Source organism: Hyla sarda, chromosome 11, assembly GCF_029499605.1.
Source record: "Hyla sarda isolate aHylSar1 chromosome 11, aHylSar1.hap1, whole genome shotgun sequence".
In the NCBI taxonomy this organism is placed as follows: domain Eukaryota; kingdom Metazoa; phylum Chordata; class Amphibia; order Anura; family Hylidae; genus Hyla; species Hyla sarda.
Window position 1 is genome coordinate 61601813 of NC_079199.1, and position 21996 is coordinate 61623808.

Genomic DNA, 21996 nt, shown 5'->3' on the forward strand with positions numbered 1-21996 from the left:
ACAGTAAGTTCAACTTTAATGACTAGTGCGAGGCAGCAGCTGTCAAGGCTAATAAAGTTATGGGATACAGTGTCAAATGCTTTTGCAAAATCCAGAAATACTATAGGCACGGCCAACTCTTTTTGTCAAGGCTTTTGCTCCCATCTTCATAAAAGCAAATTAGGTTGGTTAAACAACTTCTATACTTAGTAAACCCATGCTGGCTTTCACTTATAATACTATTTACCCCCTATGTATTCCTGAATTTAGTCCCTTATGAGCTCTTCAAATTGTCCAGTTTTCCCACAATGGACATTAAGCTTACTGGTCAATAATTACCTGGGGAAGACCTAGAGCCCTGTTTGAAGATTATTACCACATTTACAGTCAGGTCCATAAATATTGGGACATCGACAAATTTCTAACATTTTTGGCTCTATACACCACCACAGTGGATTTGAAATGAAAGAAACAAGAAACTGGAGTCTGGAAACAAGAGTTTCTTTAACTCCAGACTGTCAGCTTTAATTTGAGGGCATTTACATCCAAATCAGGTGAACGGTGTAGGAATTATGACAGTTTGCTTATGTGCCTCCCACTTGCTAAGGGACCAAAAGTAATGGGACAATTGGCTTTTCAGCTGTTCTATGTCCAGGTGTGTGTTATTCCCTCATTATCCCAATTACAATGAGCAGATAAAAGGTCCAGAGTTCATTTCAAGTGTGCTATTTGGAATATGTTGCTGTCAACTCTCAAGATGAGATCCAAAGAGCTGTCACTATCAGCGAAGCAAGCCATCATTAGGCTTAAAAAACAAAACAAACCAATCAAAGATAGCCAAAACATTAGGCGTTGCCAAAACAACTGTTTGGAACCTTCTTAAAAAGAAGTAACGCACAGGTGAGCTCAGCAACACCAAAAGACCCGGAAGACCAAGGAAAACAACTATGGAGGATGACTGACGAATTCTTTCCCTGGTGAAGAAAACCCCCTTTACAACAGTTGGCCAGATCAAGGACACTCTCCAGGAGGTAGGCATATGTGTGTCAAAGTCAACAATCAAGAGAAGACTTCACCAGAGTGAATACAGAGTGAAAACAGGATGTAAACCATTGGTGAGCCTCAAAAACAGGAAGGCCAGATTAGAGTTTGCCAAACGACATCTAAAAAAGTGTTAACAGTTCTGGAACAACATCCTATGGACAGATGAGATCAAGATCAACTTGTACCTGTCACGATGCCGGCTGGCAGGTAGTGGATCCTCTGTGCCAGAGAGGGATGGCGAGGACCGCGCTAGTGGACCGGTTCTAAGCCACTACAGGTTTTCACCAGAGCCCGCCGCAAAGCGGGATGGTCTTGCTGCGGCGGTAGTGACCAGGTCGTATCCACTAGCAACGGCTCACCTCTCTGACTGCTGAAGATAGGCGAGGTACAAGGGAGTAGGCAGAAGCAAAGTCGGACGTAGCAGAAGGTCGGGGGCAGGCGGCAAGGTTCGTAGTCAGGGGAGATAGCAGAAGTTCTGGTACACTGGCTTTAAACACACAAAACGCTTTCACTAGGCACAAGGGCAACAAGATCCGGCAAGGGAGTGCAAGGGAGGAGACCAGATATAGCCAGGGAGCAGGTGGGAGCCAATTAAGCTAATTGGGCCAGGCACCAATCATTGGTGCACTGGCCCTTTAAGTCTCAGGGAGCTGGCGCGCGCGCGCCCTAGAGAGCGGAGCCGCGCGCGCCAGCACATGACAGCAGGGGACGGGAACGGGTAAGTGACCTGGGATGCGATTCGCGAGCGGGCGCGTCCCGCTGTGCGAATCGCATCCCCAACGGCCATGACAGAGCAGCGCTCCCGGTCAGCGGGACTGACCGGGGAGCTGCAGGGAGAAAGACGCCGTGAGCGCTCCGGGGAGGAGCGGGGGCCCGGAGCGCTAGGCGTAACAGTACCCCCCCCCTTAGGTCTCCCCTTCTCTTTGTCCGGTAACTGCCTCCCCTGGGATGAGGACACCGGGAAAGGATGGAGGGATTCCTCAACGGCAGGCAGAACAGCAGGAGTAGGAATGGGGAGAGAGGGCAGAGGGCGAGACCTGGCACGGGGCAGTGTGACACCAGGACGAGGGCCATGAGGGGCCACAGAGGCTTGCCTGATGGGACTGGGAGGGGGGGAGAGGCATTTCCTGTGGCAGGCAGAGTCCTTAATGACCTTAGGGGGACCGGATACAGGAGGAACCACAGGGTCACGGCAGGGAGTACTGGGAACCGGTTGAAGGCAGTCCTTGGAACAAGAGGGACCCCAACTCTTGATCTCCCCAGTGGACCAATCCAGGGTTGGGGAATGGTGTTGAAGCCAGGGTAGTCCAAGGAGAACTTCAGAAGTGCCATTAGGAAGGACAAAAAATACAATTTCCTCGTGATGAGGTCCGATGCACATTAGGAGGGGCTCCGTGCGGTAACGCACGGTGCAATCCAACCTGGCTCCGTTGACCGCGGAAATGTGGAGTGGCTTGACAAGACGGGTCACCGGAATGCGGAATTTATTCACTAAGGACTCCCGAATAAAATTCCCAGAAGCTCCAGAGTCCAGGCAGGCCACGGCTGAGAGGGGAGAGCTGGCTGAAGTAGAAATCCGAACAGACACCGTGAGACGTGGAGAAGCCGACTTAGCATCAAGAGACGCCACACCCACGAGAGCTGGGTGCGAGCGTGCGTTTCCCAGACGTGGAGGACGGATTGGGCAATCCACCAAAAAATGTTCAGTACTGGCACAGTACAGACAAAGATTCTCTTCCTTACGGCGATTCCTCTCTTCCAGGGTCAGGCGAGACCGATCCACTTGCATGGCCTCCTCGGCGGGAGGCCTAGGCGCAGATTGCAGTGGAGACTGTGGGAGAGGTGTCCAGAGATCTAAGTCTTTTTCCTGGCGGAGCTCTTGATGCCTCTCAGAAAAACGCATGTCAATGCGAGTGGCTAGATGAATGAGTTCATGCAGGTTAGCAGGAGTCTCTCGTGCGGCCAGAACATCTTTAATGTTGCTGGATAGGCCTTTTTTAAAGGTCGCGCAGAGAGCCTCATTATTCCAGGATAGTTCAGAAGCAAGAGTACGGAATTGTATGGCGTACTCGCCAACGGAGGAATTACCCTGGACCAGGTTCAGCAGGGCAGTCTCAGCAGAAGAGGCTCGGGCAGGTTCCTCAAAGACACTTCGAATTTCCGAGAAGAAGGAGTGTACAGAGGCAGTGACGGGGTCATTGCGGTCCCAGAGCGGTGTGGCCCATGACAGGGCTTTTCCAGACAGAAGGCTGACTACGAAAGCCACCTTAGACCTTTCAGTAGGAAACTGGTCCGACATCATCTCCAAGTGCAGGGAACATTGCGAAAGAAAGCCACGGCAAAACTTAGAGTCCCCATTAAATTTGTCCGGCAAGGACAGGCGGAGGCTAGGAGTGGCCACTCGCTGCGGAAGGGGTGCAGGAGCTGGCGGAGGAGATGGTTGTTGCTGCTGTAGCTGTGACTGTACTTGCTGTAGTTGTGACTGGAGTTGCTGTGTCATGGTGGTCAAGTACGACAGCTGGTGATCTTGTTGGGCGATCTGACGAGCTTGCTGGGCGACCAGCGTAGGGAGGTCAGCGACAACTGGCAGAGGAACTTCAGCGGGATCCATGGCCGGATCTACTGTCACGATGCCGGCTGGCAGGTAGTGGATCCTCTGTGCCAGAGAGGGATGGCGAGGACCGCGCTAGTGGACCGGTTCTAAGCCACTACAGGTTTTCACCAGAGCCCGCCGCAAAGCGGGATGGTCTTGCTGCGGCGGTAGTGACCAGGTCGTATCCACTAGCAACGGCTCACCTCTCTGACTGCTGAAGATAGGCGAGGTACAAGGGAGTAGGCAGAAGCAAAGTCGGACGTAGCAGAAGGTCGGGGGCAGGCGGCAAGGTTCGTAGTCAGGGGAGATAGCAGAAGTTCTGGTACACTGGCTTTAAACACACAAAACGCTTTCACTAGGCACAAGGGCAACAAGATCCGGCAAGGGAGTGCAAGGGAGGAGACCAGATATAGCCAGGGAGCAGGTGGGAGCCAATTAAGCTAATTGGGCCAGGCACCAATCATTGGTGCACTGGCCCTTTAAGTCTCAGGGAGCTGGCGCGCACGCGCCCTAGAGAGCGGAGCCGCGCGCGCCAGCACATGACAGCAGGGGACGGGAACGGGTAAGTGACCTGGGATGCGATTCGCGAGCGGGCGCGTCCCGCTGTGCGAATCGCATCCCCAACGGCCATGACAGAGCAGCGCTCCCGGTCAGCGGGACTGACCGGGGAGCTGCAGGGAGAAAGACGCCGTGAGCGCTCCGGGGAGGAGCGGGGGCCCGGAGCGCTAGGCGTAACAGTACCAGAGTGATGGGAAGAGAAGAGTATGGAGAAGGAAAGGAATATGATCCTAAGCATACCACCTCATCAGTGAAGCATGGTGGTGGTAGTTTCATGGCATAATGGGCATGTATGTCTGCAAATGGAACTGGTTCTCTTGTATTTATTGATGATGTGACTGCTGACAAAAACAGCAGGATGAATACTGAAGTGTTTCGGGCCATATTATGTGCTCATATTCAGCAAAATGCTTCAGAACTCATTGGACGGCGCTTCACAGTGCAGATGGACAGTGACCCAAAGCATACAAAGAGTTTTTTAGGGAAATAAGTGGACTGTTATTCAATGGCCAAGTCAATCACCTGAACTGAATCCGATTGAGCATACATTTTACTTTCTGAATACAAAACTGAAGGGAAAATGCCCCAAGAACAAGCAGGAACTGAATACAGTTGCAGTAGAGGCCTGGTAAAGCATCACCAGGGATGAAACCCAGCAATGTCTGCTGATATCTATGTTTTCCAGACTTCAGGCTGTAATTGACTGCAAAGGATTTGCAACCAAGTATTAAAAATTGAAAGTTTGATTTATGATTATTATCCCATTACTTTTGGTCCCTTAATAAGTGGGATGCACATATGCAAACTGTTGTAATTTCTAGACCGTTCACCTGATTTGGTTGTAAATACCCTCAAATTAAAGCTGACAATCTTCAGTTAAAGCACATCTTGTTCGTTTCATTTCAAATCCATTGTGGTGGTGGTGTATAGAGCCAAAAATCTTAGAATTGTGTCGATGTCCCAATATTTATGGACCTGACTGTTTTGTGCCAGCCCATCAACACAATACATGACACAAGAGAGTCTCTAAATATGTTAAAAAAGGGTACAGATGTCTTGACAAGGAAAAACTGGGGTTAAAAAATATATTTTTTTTTACAGTACAGTAAAAGCTTAGGTGCTTGGTCATACATCAGTAACCATGATACACTGTACCTGCAAGGATTGAATTATAAACTGTGATATTTTTATATATACATTTATTTATGACTTTTTAGGTGAAATTTCTCCATTTCATATATATATATATATTTTTTTTTTATCAGGTGTATTGACATTTTAGAGCTTTCAGAGCAGGAAGATTTGATGAAATTCCATTATCACACCCTGAAGCTGTATTGTGCTGTTTGTGCTCTGGGTAACAATCGTGTGGCCCATGCCTTGTGCAGCCATGTGGATCAGTCCCAACTTTTGTATACCATTGATAACCAATACCTACCTGGTCTCTTAAGATCAGGTTTCTATAACCTTCTTATCAGTATCTACCTGGAGTCTGCCAAAGAGGGAAAGCTAATGATGAACAATGAGTTTATTATTCCAATAACTGATGAGACAAGGCAAATCCGACTGTTCCCTGATGAGTCCAAAAGACATGGCCTACCTGGGGTAGGTCGCAGTACCTGCCTGAAATCTGATCTTCATTTTACAGTACCTTGCTTAATATTGACTGGAGAAGACAGACAGCAACATGGCCCACAGATTCCTGTTGATATCCTCAAGTCCAAAGCAATCAGCATGTTAACAGAGGCAGTACAAAGCAGTGGAGACCATATCCGAGATCCCGTGGGGGGCAGAGTGGAGTTCCAGTTTGTGCCAGTGCTAAAGCTCATTGCAACTCTTCTTATAATGGGAGTTTTTGAGGATGAGGATGTCCGTCAAATTCTGCTACTTATTGATCCAAATGTTTTTGGTGACCACAAAGAAGAGGATGCAGAAGAGAACTTTGAGAAGGAGGAGGTAGCACAAGATGAGGAAAAAGCTGTGGAGGCTGGAGAGAAAGCGACAAGGGAAGCCAGAGCTCCTGTTAAAGGTCTTCTGCAGACTCGATTACCAGAATCTGTTAAGCTTCAGGTAATTTTCTTAATGAGGACTTAATTATTAGTATAACATGTATATTTAATGAAGCCAACATACATTCAACTACTTCCTTATCTAGTATATGAATGTATTGACCCTTATCTATCTTTTTATATAGTAAAAAGGTGTTTCCAGCTCTTAATACTTACCCACTATCCACAGAATAGGGGATACATGTATGATCATGTGAAGTCTTACTGCTAAGACACCCTGTGATCTAAAAAACGGTGTCCTCAGTTTCTCACTGGAATAAAGCTGTAAGTCAAACATGCACACTGCTGCTCCACTCATTGGGGTTTATTTACTAAGGCCCCTTTGACACTATATATTCATCCGTTTTAACCTCTTAAGGACCCATGACGTAAATGTATGTCCTGAGTCCGCTTCCCATTCTATAATGTGGGGCCACGGCCGGGACCCGTGGCTAATAGCGCGGCACTGATTATTAAACCTTTAGACGCGGCGTTCAAAGTTGAACGACATGTCTAAAGTGAAAGTAAATCATTGCCGGTTAGTTCAGGGGGCTGTTCGGGATGTCCACGGCGAAATTGTGGCATCCCAAACAGCTGGGAGACAGCAGGAGGGTCCCTTACCCCGTCTCCTGGTGTCCGATCACAGAATGACTTCTCAGTGCCTGAGATCCAGGCATGAGCAATCAAGTGGCAGAATCATTGATCAATGATTTCCTATGAAAAACCATTGATGAATGTAAAAGATCAGCGTGTGCAATGTTATAGCCCCTTATGGGAGCAATAACATTGCAAAAAAAAAGTGAATAAAGTGAATAAAGATCAATTAACCCCTTACCTTTTCCCATTTAAAAAAAAAAACTGTATAAATAAAAATAAACATATGTGGTATCGCCACATGCGGAAATGTCAGAATTATAAAAATATATCATTAATTAAAGCCGCACAGTCAATGGCGTACGCGCAAAAAAATTAAGTCCAAAATTGTGTATTTTTGGTCACTTTTTATATCATGAAAAATTGGATCAATAAGTCATATGAATACAAAAATGGTACTGTTAAAAACTTCAGATCATGGCGCAAAAAATTAGCCCTCAAACCGCCCCATACGCGGAAAAATAAAAAAGTTATAGGGGTCCGAAAATTACTGTTTTAAACGTATAAATTTTCCTCAATGTAGTTATGATTTTTTCCAGAAGTACGACAAAATCAAAGCTACATAAGTAGGGTGTCATTTTAATTGAATGGACCTACAGAATAAAGAGAAGGTGTCATTTTTACCGAAAAATGTACTGTGTAGAAACGGAAGCCCCCAAAAGTGACAAAATTGCGTTGTTTTTTTTTACAATTTTGTCTCACAAAGATTTTTTTCTCTGTATCGCTGTATATTTTTGGGTAAAATGACTAATGTCGAAGTAGAATTGGTGGCGCAAAAAATAAGCCATCATTTGGATTTTTAGGTGCAAAATTTTAAGAGTTATGATTTTTTAAGGTAAGGAGGAAAAAACTAAAATGCAAAAATGGAAAAACCCCGTATACAGCCGTTACAAAATCCCCTTATGGTCTATGGGATATTTACATTATCCGTTTTAACCCATCATAGCCCATTTTTTAATAATGGACATTATTTTGTAACAGGAGAAAGAACAGAAGAAATAGTACATGTACTATTTCTTCCGTTCTTTCTCCCATCACAAAATAATGTCCGTTATTAATAACGGGTTATGACGGGTTAAAACGGGTAATGTAAAAATCCCATAGACTAAAATGGGATTTTGTAACGGTCGTTTTTAATGGTTTTGTTAACAAGTCATTATAACGGATCATTAACCCCTTAAGGACCATGCCAATTTTATTTTAGCGTTTTCGTTTTTTCCTCCTCGCTTCTAAAATCCATAACTAATTTATATTTACATCTACAGACCGATATAAGGGCTTGTTTTTTGCGTGATCAATTATATTTTGTAATGAAACCTCTCATTTTACCATAAAATGTACGGTGAAGCCCCCAAAAAAATTTTAGGCAGGAAATTTTTATGAAAATGCACATTTTGGAGGGTTTCGTTTTCACACTGTACACTTTATGGTAAAAATGACATGTGTTCTTTATTCTGTGGGTCAGAATGATTAAAATGATACCCATGGCTAGATACTTTAATATTTTTGTACCGCTTAAAAAAAATCTAAAACGTTCTGTACAAAATCAGTAATCTAAAATTGCCCTATTTTGACCACCTATAACTTCTTCATTTTTAGATGTATAGGGTGGTATGAGGGCTTAATCTTTTGTGCCATCATCTGTATTTTTATTGATACCACATTTGCATATATAAAACTTTTCAATAATTTTGTATTATTTTTTTGGAATAAAATGTGCCAAAAAAACTGCATTTTTGGCCTTTATTTTTTTACGTTTACGCCGTTCACCGTACGGGATCATTAACATTATATTTTGATAGATCGGACATTTACGCACACGGCGATACCAAACATGTTTATAAAAAAAAAATTTGCTTTTTGGGGGTAAAGTGGGAAAAACTGACAATTGTAATTTTTATTGGGGGAGGGTATTTTTCACTTTTTTTTACTTTTTATTTTTACATTTTTCAACTTTTTTTTTTTTACACTTTTTATTTCCCCATAGGGGACTATCCATAGCAATCATTTGATTGCTAATACTGTTCAGTGCTATGCATAGGACATAGCACTGATCAGTATTATCGGCTATCTTCTGCTCTGGTCTCCTCGATCTCAGACCAGAGCAGATTGGGTTTTTCCCAGCTCAAATCCACCACATTTTCTGTGGAAACCTCAGTAAATATGTTGGGATTTTTCAAAACTGTCGGTGACATGTCCCTTTTGTCAGGACCACGCCCCTTTAATACAGTGACCACTCCCCTTTTCTGGTTTTCCTTGTACAATGGAGCGTTTTGTTTTTTTTTTGGCCATAAATTGTGTTGAACGGAACGTGCGACACAGTTTGGGCGCAAAACCTGAGAAAAAAGAGTCGGGATCACGTCAGTAAATAAACCCCATTGTGTATGGTAACTGCTGGAGATACAATAATAGAGGCTATGCTACCACTTTCTAAAATGGGAATACCTTTTCAATTCCTGTAATCCAACAACAGTATACTAGACTTTTCCTGACTAAGTGGGAACAACAATAATGCAATAAGGCATTCCTAAATTATTATGCCTCAGATCCACAAGGTGCTTCTGTCAAAGCATTACATATACAATAACATACTACAAAGCATTACATATTACAATAACCCTACTGTTGGTCCAGAAACAGCCATTCTGAGGCAGATTCCAATCGCCCCAGTCTAGTGTAAAATTCCTTCCCAATTTAAAGTACAACAATCAGAATCTAGTACTTGAACATGGCGAATGTAGAGCTAGAAATGCTTCTTATGCTTTTGCAATGAAATTGTAGGACTAGAAATGTGTCTTAACCATTTGCTGCTAAATTATAGAAGACAATTTGGGGCCCATGCAGAGGCATTGAGCGTTAGACTATTTTGTTCACATGTAACTTATTATTCTTTATAGATGTGTGAGTTACTTCATTATTTTTGTGACTGTGAGCTGAAGCATCGCGTGGAGTCCATTGTTTCCTTCTCTGATAACTTTGTGTCCAAGCTTCAATATAATCAGAAGTTCCGTTACAATGAACTGATGCAGGCACTGAACATGTCTGCTGCCCTGACAGCCAAGAAAACAAGGGAATTCCGCTCTCCTCCACAAGAACAGGTAAGATTGACCAACAAAAGATTACAACCAACAGAAGTCTTTAGCTTTTTCATGTCATCTCAAGCAGATAAAAATGACCATTTATCTTTCTATTTAAAGATTAACATGCTTCTAAATTTCCAACTACAAGAAGATAGCCCTTGCCCTGAAGAGATACGGGATGAACTATATGAGTTCCACGAGGATCTTCTAATGCACTGCGGTAATTTTAGATACTTTAATGTTGTGTAGAAGTTGCATGTGACTTTTGGTTGCCCATACATGTGCTCAGGATGCTGTACTGCTCACAGCTTTCTTGAAACTTAAAGGGGTACTCCACTGGAAAACCTTTTTTTTTTTTTTTTTTTTTATAAATCAACTGGTGCCAGAAAGTTAAACAGATTTGTATATTGCTTCTATTAAAAAATCTTAATCCTTCCAGTACTTATCAGCTGCTGTTATGATCCACAGGAAGTTCTTTTCTTTTTGAATTTCCTTTCTGTCTGACCACAGTGCGCTCTGCTGACGACACTGTCCATGTCAGGAACTGTCCAGAGTAGGAGCAAATCTCCATAGAAAATCTATCCTGCTCTGGACAGTTCCTAAAATGGACAGAGGTGTCAACAGAGAGCACTGTGGTCAGGCAGAAAGGAAATTCAAAAAGAAAAATCTTCCTGTGGATCATAACAGCAGCTGATAAGTACTGGAAGGATTAAGATGCTGCTTTTCTGCAAACTGTCACTCATTTGAGAGTTTTTAGCTACTCTGTTTTCATAGTTGAAACTAAGCTGAAAACTGAATTGCAAGACCATTAAAGGGGTTATCCAGGAAAAAAAACTTTATATATATATATATATATATATATATATATATATATATATATATCAACTGGCTCCAGAAAGTTAAACAGATTTGTAAATTACTTCTATTAAAAAATTAAAAAAGTGCTCTCTGATGACACGTGTCTCGGGGACCGCCCAGTTTAGAAGCAAATCCCCATAGCAAACCTCCTTTAAACTGGGCGGTTCCCGAGACAAGCAGAGGTGTCAGCAGAGAGCACTGTTGCCAGACAGAAAACAACAACTCAACTTCAGCAGCTGATAATTATTGAAAGGATTAAGATTTTTTAATAGAAGTAATTTACAAATCTGTTTAACTTTCTAGAGCCAGTTGATATGAAAAAAAAAAAAAAAAGTTTTTTTCCTAGAATACCCCTTTAATCTTATCAGTTTTTATATGGTTGTGCTTTTTCAACACACAAGACATTTGTTCTGATCAAAACATTCGCAATTTAGAGTATTTGGGATCATGTTTATAGTTTCCACATAGTTTAGCAAGTTCTTTAAGAGAGTTTTGAAAGACCTTTAATGTTCAGTGAAGGGAACCCCAACTGGTGTTTTGAGGTTGTTCTTGCATTGCAGTTAACTAGCTATCCAAGTGTAGTGTCAGCAAAAGTAAGTTAGTATTATGGCTTTTTACAGTCTTTAGGTTGTACAGAGCTCTATCCTATCACCCAAATATTTCCATGGGGCTATGCTGTACCTCAATATTCCTCCAATTTTAAACAAAAACTATTTAATACAAAAAAAATTGTCTTATCCCATGATCATACACTTTGTGATGTGATCTCTGAACTTTAATTTGATATTACTTAAATATTATTTCTGCTATAAATCAATGTATGTTACTTCAAGTGAATGTGTCACGAATATTTTTTTGTACTGATAAGAGCCAGATATAATTTTTTTTTCATTTTTTTAAATTTCATTTTAGTACATTATTATGGGGCATTACTATTATGTTTTTAATACTATTTAGATATATGCTTTTCTGATTCACTTCTATAAGAGTTTTCTAGACATGCTAGATAAGTAACCTATGCAGAGGTCATTGTGCAGGGAAAGCTAAGCCCTGAATGTAAACAATCTTTGGCTGTTTTATCTCTACACTGTGTCCTGTCTTCAGAAATAATATACAGCTTGTTTTGTAGATGAGCCATAAATGAGCTTATAGCCCAGCAGATAAAATTGTTGTGTATTAATACATCTAATGTACACCAAAACCCCTTTTTGGTGTACATTAGATGTATTGATGCACAACAATATGGACAGGCTCCAAAATGTAAAATTACATTTTTATTGACCCGTACAAAATATAAAAGTGAACTATAAAAATGACAATACATAAGCATGCCTATGTATTCTATACATTTACTGCTAGTCAAAAACCAGAATGTCAGTTAAAACTGGTTTAAACTGAAGAAAGCTAGTTGTAACAAAATTACTCAGTTACACCTGAGAAAACTAGTTTGGATGAAATGACTGTAATACATGAAGAAAGTTGAGCACCTGATGATGCAGAGGTATTAGGTGACTCAGAGGAGCTTGGTATGCATAGTTGACTTTGGTTTTAAAACTAGTTTTAACTAGGTAAACTTGTTTGAGGGAAACAAATCAGTTAAAAGTGTTAATTGGGAATTAAAAACATTCTTATTATTACATAGCATTTGTTGAGGATGCAATATTCAGCATAACATATAGGATACAACATTCATTTTTGTATTAGCAGTAAATTCTAGTTTGAACGATGGGGTTTAGTAAAACCCTGGTTTGAACTAAAAAAAAAAGCAGTAAATTCTAGTTTCCACAGAGGCGTTCAGTCAAAACTGGTTTTCACTAGGGAAAACCAGTTTCAACTAAAAAACTGTTTTAAATGTAGCGTTTGTGTATGTATGTATGTGTGTGTGTATATATATATATATATATATATATATATATATATATATATATATATATAGTCATGGCCGTAAATGTTGGCACCCCTAAAAAAAATTCTAGTAAATTAAGTATTTCTCACAGAAAAGGATTGCAGTCACACATGTTTTGATATACACATGTTTTGGAACTATACCAAAAAAGGGAGGAAAAAAGCTAATTTGACATGATCTCACACCAAACTCCAAAAATGGGCTGGACAAAATTATTGGCATCCTTTCATAATTGTGGAAGAATAAGATTGTTTCAAGCATGTGATGCTCCTTTAAACTCACCTGGGGCAAGTAACAGGTCTGGGCAATACAAAAATCACACCTGAAAGCAGATAAAAAGGAGAGAAGTTCACTTGTTCTTTGCATTGTGTGTCTGTGTGTGCCACACTAAGCATGGACAACAGAAAGAGGAAAAGAGATCTGTTTGAGGACTTGAGAACCAAAATTATGGAAAAATATCAACAATCTCAAGGTTACAAGTCCATCTCCAGAGATCTAGATTTGCCTTTGTCCACAGTGCACAACATTATCAAGAAGTTTGCAACCCATGGCACTGTAGCTAATCTCCCTTGGCGTGGACGGATGAGAAAAATTGATGAAAGGTGTCAACTCAGGATAGTTTGGATCGTGGATAAGCAGCAACAAACAAGTTTCAAAGATATTCAACCTGTCCTCCAGGCTCAGGGAACATCAGTGTCAGCGCGAACTATCCGTCAACATTTAAATTAAACACTATGGCAGGAGACCCAGGAGGACCCCACTGCTGACACAGAGACATAAAAAAGCAAGACTACATTTTGCCAAAATGAACTTGAGTAAGCCAAAGTCCTTCTGGAAAAACTTCTTTTGGACAGATGAGACCAAGATAGAGCATTTTGGTAAAGCACATCATTCTACTGTTTACCGAAAACGGAATGCGGCCTACAAAGAAAAGAACACAGTGCCTACAGTAAAATATGGTGGGAGTTCAATGATGTTTTGGGGTTGTTTTGCTGCCTCTGGCACTGGGTGCCTTGAATGTGTGCAAAGCATCATGAAATCTGAGGATTACCAACTAATTTTTGGTCGCACTGTACAGCCCAGTGTCAGAAAGCTGGGTTTGCGACTGAGATCTTGGGTCTTCCAGCAGGAAGTCAAAAAGCACCCAGAAATGGATGGCAGCAAAGCGCTGGAGAGTTCTGAAGTAGCCAGCAATGAGTCCAGATCTAAATCCCATTGAACACATGTGGAGAGATCTTAAAATTGCTGTTGGGAAATGGCGCCCTTCCAATAAGAGAAACCTGGAGCAGTTTGCAAAGAAAGAGTGGTCCAACATTCCGGCTGAGAGGTGTAAGAAGCTGATTGATGGTTATAAGAAGCGACTGATATCAGCAATTTTTTCCAAAGGGTATGCAACCAAATATATAGTTAAAGGGGTATTTCAGGAAAAAACTTTTTTTTAAATATCAACTGGTTGGGTGCCAATAATTTTGTCCAGCCCATTTTCAGAGTTTGGTGTGATAGTATGTCCAATTAGCATTTTTCCTCCCTTTTTTGGTTTGGTTCCAATGCACACAAAGGGAATAAACATGTGCATAGCAAAACATGCTTTACTGCAATCCTTTTTTGTGAGAAAAAAAATTTCCTGAAAAATTTCAGGGGTGCCAACATTTACGGCCATGACTGTGTGTATATATATATATATATATATATATATATATATATATATATATATATATGAATAGGTACCTAATAACTTTAAAAATTAAAAACATTGGGGGAGATTTATTAAAACCTGTCCAGAGGAAAATTTGCCGAGTTACCCATAGCAACCAATCAGATCAATTCTTTCCTTTTTAACAAGACCTCTGCAAAATGAAAGAAGCAATATGATTGGTTGCTATGGGCAACTTTTCCTCTGGACAGGTTTTGATAAATCTACCCCATTGTTCTTAACCACATTCCCACTTCTGGCACCCTTGCCAAATAGGTGATTCTGCAGGAAGAAATTGCAGTCAGCCAGGCATTTGGACTTCATCAGCTGCTACAATGTGGTATTACCTGGCCACCAGTCAGATGAATGGTTCTCCTTGAAACATTTAAAGCGGTATTCCAGGAAAAAAAAAATATTTTTATATATCAACTGGCTCTAGAAAGTTAAACAGATTCGTAAATTACTTCTATTAAAAAATCTTAATCTTTTCCTGGATAACCTCTTTAAGCTTTTCCCCCTTTGACATACATTGTCATATGTTTGGTTTATGTCAGAATGAAATAGAGACATGAGTCTCCATTTAGACATCTAGTCAGCCATTACAATAAGTTAAGGGATTATAAGCTAAAATTCGTGCAGTATACCTTAGATCAGCAAATGTTTAGTTCTCATATTAATGCAATGCATCCAAGACCTTTTTTTTCACAATCTTTTGGTTTAATTATCTGGAAAGCTTACAATGGGATATAGTCTCTCAAAACAAAAGGTGCTATAACCCTGTCATAGAGGCTTCATCCTCTTTTTGTTATTGTTCTTATATTGATTAAATTAAGTACTTTATCTTATGCTGACAAAGGTTTATCCACTGTGGGACCAAGGCGTACAGGTACGCCCTGATGCCCTGGTACTTAAGGAGCAAGGGCGTAGCTGTATGTCTGTGGGAATTCCAGTCCCCCCCGCTCACCGGGCGGGGACCAGACCGGGATGGCTGCTGAAATCATTCATCAGGCCCCCCCATGCAAACCCCTGGGGGGATCCTGAGACCAAGAAAATAAGGGGGATCTGGGCTGTCCAAGACACCCACGATCCCCCTGACGGTATAGGAGTAAGGTGGCAGGGGTGGCTTATCTCTTATCACTGCTATTGGTTGGTCAGAAGCGACCAACCAATAGCAGATCAGGGGCAGTGGGTGTTAAAGTTTGGTTCTCCTGCTCTGCCCACCGATGGTAGTCGGGCAGAACTGGGGAACTATGCTGTGACCGGCGGTCAATTACCGGCGGCTATGAGGTACGGCTCCCGGGTGCAGACTACGAAACCGGTGAGTTGTTGCCTAGCAACATCTGGAGGGCTACCGTTTGGAGACCACTGTACAGTGGTCTCTAAACTGTAGACCTCCAGATGTTGCAAAACTACAACTCCCAGCATGCCCAGACAGCTGTTTGCTGTTTGGGCATGCTGGGATTTGTATTTTTGCAATATTTGGAGGGCTACCGTTTGGAGATCACTGTGCAGTGGTCTCTAAAACGTGGCCCTTTAAATCTTGCAAAACTACAACTCCCAGCATGCACGAACAGCAAACGGCTGTCTCGCCATGCTGGGAGTTGTAGTTGCGTGCCTCCAGTTGTTGTATAACTGCATCTCCCTGCATGCCCTTTGGCGATCAGTACATGCTGTGAATTGTAGTTTTGCAACAGCTGGAGGCACACTGGTTGGAAAATGCTGAGTTAGGTAACAGAAACGATCTCAAGGTTTTCCAACCAGTGTGCCTCCAGCTGTTGCAAAGTACAACTCCCAGCATGCATGGTCTGTCAGTGCATGGTGGTAGTTGTAGTTTTGCAACAGCTGGAGGTTTGCCCCCCCCCCCCCCCATTTGAATGTACAGGGTACATTCACACGGGCGGGTTTACATTGAGTTTCCTGCTTCAAGTTTGAGCAGTGGCAAATTTTCCACCGCAGCGCAAAAACTCACCGCGAACCCCCACCAGTGCAAATGTACCCTAAAAACACTACACTTCCACATAATAAAGGGTAAAACACTGCATATACGCCCTCTTACACTGTCCCTCCCCTTCCCCCCTCCCAATAAAAATTAAAAACGTACAGTGTTTCCAAAACGGAGCCTCCAGCTGTTGCAAAACAACAACTCCCAACATTTCAAGACAGACGCTGACTGTCCAGGCATGCTGGGATTTTAGCAACATCTGGAGGCACCCTGTTTGGGAATCACTAGCGTAGAATACTCCTATGTCCACCCATATGCAATCCCTAATTTAGTCCTCAAATGCATATGGGGATCTCTCACTTTGGAGCCCAGTCGTATTTCATGGAAATAGTTTAGGGCCATATATGGGGTATTTTCGTACTTGGGCGCAATTGCATTACAAATTTTGGGGGGCTTTTTCTCCTTTTCTCCGATGTACATTTGAGGCATAAATTGCTGATTTGCACAGGGGTGGCTGATTTTAGAGTGGTTCTGACATAAAGACAAAAAAAAAAACCCACGGGTGACACCATTTTGGAAACTACATCCCTCACGGAAAGGAACAAGGAGTATAGTGAGCCTTAACACCCGACACGTGTTTGACACATTTTCGTTAAAGTTGGATGGAATTTTTTTTTTTTTTTTACTAAAATGTTGGTGTTATCCTAAATTTTTCATTTTCACAAGGGAAAATGGGGAAAAAAGACCACCAAAACTTGTAACCCCATTTCTTTAGAGTAAGAACATACTCCATATGTGGATATAAAGTGCTCTGTGGGCGAACTACAATGCTCAGAAGAGAAGGAGCATCATCGGGCTTTTGGTGAGAAAATTTGTCCGGAATTAAAGGCCATGTGTGTTTACAAAGCCCCCATGGTGCCGGAACAATGCACCCCCCACATGTGACCCCATTTTGGAAACTACACCCTTCATGTAATAAGTGGTACAGTGAGTATTTTTGCCAAACAGTCTGACAGATTTTTGAACAGTGGTCCGCGAAAATGAAAAATGTTGTTTTTCATTTGCACAGCTCACTGTTCCAAAGATCTGTCAAATGCCAGTGGGGTGTAAATGCTCACTGAACCCCTTATTAAATTATGTGAGGGGTGTAGTTTCCAAAATGGGGTCACATGTGGGGCAGTCCACTGTTCTGGCACCACGGGGGGCTTTGTATACGCACATGGCCCCCGACTTCCATTCCAAACAAATTCTCTCTCCAAAAGCTCAATGACACTCCTCTTCTGAGCATTGTAGTGAGCCAGCAGAGCACTTGACATCCACACAAGGGGTATTTCCATACTCAGAAGGAATGGGGTTACAAATTTTGGGGGGCATTTTCTCCTATTACCCCTTGTAAAAATTTACAATTTGGGGAAAATCCAGCATTTTAATGAAAAAAAATTAAGTTAAAAAATGCAAAGTTTTCAAATTTTTCATGAAATTTTTGCATTTTTCACCAATAAATGATGAAGTATCGACAAAAGTGTACCACTATGTTAAAGTAGAATATGTCACGAAAAAACAATCTCGGAAGCAAATGCATAAGTAAAATCATCTCTGAGTTATTAATGCATTAATGCTTAAAGTGACAGTGGTCAGATGTGCAAAAAATGCTCTGGTCCTTAAGGTGAAAATGGGCTTGCTCTTTAAAGGGTACTCCGGTGGAAAACTTTTTTTTTAAATGAACTGGTGCCAGAAAGTTAAACAGATTTGTAAATTACTTCTATAAAAAATCTTGATCCTTTTAGTACTTTTTAGCAGCTGGATGCTACAGAGGAAATTCTTTACTTTTTGAATATCTTTTTTGTGTTGTCCACAGTACTCTCTGCTGACACTTCTGTCCATGTCAGGAACTGTCCAGAGCAGCATAGGTTTGCTATGGGGATTTTCTCCTGCTCTGGACAGTTCCTGATACGGGCATCAGGTGTCAGCAGAGAGCACTGTGGACCACTGTTTTCCACCGGAGTACCCCTTTAACCCCTTAACGACCAAGGACATAAATTTATGTCCTGGTGCAGCGGTACTTAGTGCCTCAGGACGTATATTTATGTCCTGTACATGACCGCGAGCATCGGAGCGATACTCGGATCATACGCGGCTGGTCCCGGCTGCTGATCGCAGCCAGTGACCTACCAGTTATGGCCGACATCCGCGATCACGTGGATGGCTGCCATTAATCCCTCAGATGCCATGATCAATACAGATCACGGCATCTGGGCAGTGCGGTCAGAAATGGATGATCGGATTGCCCTCAGCACAGCCACGGCGATCCGATCATCCAGAACGGCGCACGGATATCCCCTCACCTGCCTCAGCTGCCTTCCACTGGTCTTCTGCTCTTGTCTGAGATCGAGCAGACCAGAGCAGAATAACACTGATGCCCAGTAATCAAAGGATTGCTGTAAAAAGTCCCCTATTAATGTGTAAAAATAAAAGTAAAAAAAAAAAAAGTCACAAAAATTTGAAAAATCCCCTCCCCCCAAAAAAATTTAAAATGTCCTTTTTTTTTCCCATTTTATGCCCATAAAGTGTAAAAAAATAAAAATAAAAATGTAAAAAAATATTATGTTATTTATCCCATACGGTGAATGTTAGAAGAGGAAAAAAAAAGCTAAATTGCTGCTTTTTTGTCACAAAAATTATAGAAAAATGTATAAAAGTTTTATATAGACAAATGTGGTATTAATAATACAGAATAAAAAATACAGATCATGGCACAAAGAATGAGCCCTCATACCGCCACTTATACGGAAAAATGAAAAAGTTATAGGTCGTCAAAATAGAAGGATTTTAAACATACTAATTTGGTTAAAAAGTTTGTGATTTTTTTTAAGTACAACAGTAATAGAAAAGTATGTAATCATGGGTAACATTTTAATCGTATTGGCCCACAAAATAAAGAAATCATGTCATTTTTACTGTAAATTGTACGGCGTGAAAACATAATTTACATAATTTACAAAATTGTGATTTTCTTATTAATTTCCCCACATAAATAGTATTTTTTGGGTTGCGCATTACATTTTATGGTAAAATGAGTGATGTCATCATGCAGGACACCTGGTCACATCACATAAAAAACAAGCCCTCATACTGGTCTGTGGATGAAAATATAAAAGAGTTACAATTTTTAGAAGAAGAGGAGGAAAAAAAATGAAAATCCTAAAATAAAATTGGCCTGGTCCTTAAGGTCAAAATGGGCTTGGCCCTTAAGGGGTTCAAGGGGTACTCCACTGGCCAGCCTTCCGACTGCATTCAGAACATTTAGTTCCAAATGCTGTGCGCGAGCTGCGGGGGTCGGCAATGCCCCCTTGTGATGTCAGGCCACACACCCCAATGCAAGTATATGGGAGGGGCATAATGGCAACCACACCCCTTCCATAGACTTGCATTGAGGGGGCTTGGCCTGACATCACAAGGGGGCAGGGTCGACCCCGCAGCACACGCACAGCTTTCGGAACATTAGTTCCGAATGCAGCCGGAAGGCTGGCCAGTGGAATACCCCTTTAACCCATTATAGTGCCCCAGGTGATCGACAGTTCAAGACTGCCATCTAGTAGGTGAAGTAAGGTATTGTCCTGGGGGGTGCCCTATGATACAAGGGGGCGTAGTGGAGAAATAAATTGGGTTATATATAGATCCTGAGGTATAAGGCGTAGCAACAGTAGTTGGCAACAGTGGTTGGGAAAAGGCTGAAGAGAAGGAATTGGTTGTATCATCCCACTTGACAGTTTTGGTCTCAGGACTTTGTGATATTGGTATAGTCTTAGTTCAATACCGTTATCAATTTACTCTGCTGATAGAATCCTTTGATACTTGACTGGTCCAGGCCTCTAAGTGATTTGCCAATTGCAGATCGTAGTGGCTTGTCACCGTGTGTCAGATTGGGTTTCAGTGAATTCTGCAGATTACTGAAGCTTTTTGGTCTGAACATAGAGAAAATGTCTCTTTTGGTATGTTCATACATTCCATAGTCAGGGTGGCGCCAATTGGGTATTTTTTACATAATATATAATAATGTTAATGTGTTTATCAAACTAAGTTAACTTTAGTTAAGCACGATGGTCTCTCAACAAAGAAAGATCAAAACAAAGAAAGTTCTAAACAAAGAAAGATAGCTCAATGTTGTCCTATGGCATAGCATGATTACAGGCTTGTATTTCATGATATTTTGCCGAATTCCTAGGGCTGATATATTGTGATTATTTGTTGATTGTTCTTTGAAGTTTGACACTGTATTATTATTGCTTAAATAGTTTGATATCATGTCATTGAAATGTACACTTATGTAGACTGAGGTGCTTAGTTGATAGTTTATTTTAATAAACTGTTTATATCAATTGTTTCTTCTAATAAAACTGTATATTTTGATTTAAATAAATCCCTGTTCTGTGTTTTATTTGTTGTATAGATATAAACTATGCTAGATTATTTTTATTTGTCAGCCCAGGACATATGAATTGCATTGTTTAAAGATTTTTCCGCAATTCATACAGGCCATCTACACTATTGGTAATATTTTTTATGTGGCCATAAAATCCATAGGTCCTTAGGTAACTATTTGATTTTATCTGACATCATATGCCCTATAGGATGCACTAGGATATGCCAAAATATTCTGATCATTGTAAATCTTACCTGAAGTGAATGGGCCTAACAGTCACACCCCTACCAAGGACCCTTTAAACAGGCCAATTATCAAGTGAATGAGTGTTCGCAAGAATAATTGGTCAACTGATCAACTTTCCAGACATCTCCCGCAGGAGTCAGAGTTTGCTGGGGAACAATGAGAGGTGATATCTGGAGTTCTGTACCAACGACTGAGGATCTTGTATCTGTTTTCTGGCACATTTACCTAGGTTACTGTGGGTGATCAGGCTGTCAGATTCCCTTTTATCTCCCCCATCAGCCTGTGTAAAAGTGCATTAAGTAATAGCACTTGCCAGCAATCATGGCAAAAGTATAATTTCTTTTATTTTTGCATTCTATAATATTTAACTCTTTTTACGTAAAGGCATCCCACTAGATGAAGAGGAGGATGAGGAAGAAGATACATCATGGACAGGTCGTCTTCGATCACTGGTGCACAAAATCAAAGGAAGGCCAAAGACTGAAGAACAGGATCCAGCAGAGGAGGAGGAAAAGTCTCCTAGTAAGTTGTAGCTGAAGGAAAAGCATTGTAGTAATAACAGATAAAGGAATGACATACCAACAAGCACAAAAATTTGGCAGATTTTTTAGTATAATACAATGTAACTAGAATAAGTTAATGAGGTGAAAGGTGTTGATAGAGCATTAAGCCCCTCAACATAGCTTTTCCTAATGCCACAGATTATTGACACCATGTCCCTGGATTGGTCAGGTTTGGAGACATCTGATGCAGGAAATTAATCCTCTACAATCTCTGCTAATAACTGGTGGTAAACTAAAATAAAATGATAGGGTCTTATTAGAGTTACCGAAAGCCTTACAGACCCCCTCCAGTTTATGATCAGGAGGCAGCTACCAGGACTAATTATAAGTGCAGTCAGAGGCATCAGATTTCAATAACGTTAGACATTCAGTGTGAAAAATAACTGCTTGTTTATAGCCAAAGGAGAGG

General features: G+C 41.4%; 1 protein-coding gene across 9 annotated transcripts in view; it reads left to right on the plus strand.

The window, feature by feature from the left end:
• The window catches only part of RYR3 (ryanodine receptor 3), a 991818-nt gene that overhangs the window by 366463 nt on the left and 603359 nt on the right, over nucleotides 1–21996 (plus strand). For all 9 annotated transcript variants that reach the window (XM_056545312.1, XM_056545313.1, XM_056545314.1 and 6 more), the window contains 4 exons: nucleotides 5440–6244; nucleotides 9774–9974; nucleotides 10074–10176; nucleotides 21409–21546. In XM_056545312.1, coding sequence (XP_056401287.1) covers nucleotides 5440–6244; nucleotides 9774–9974; nucleotides 10074–10176; nucleotides 21409–21546 — 1247 coding nt within the window. The remainder of the gene's footprint in view (nucleotides 1–5439; nucleotides 6245–9773; nucleotides 9975–10073; nucleotides 10177–21408; nucleotides 21547–21996) is intronic.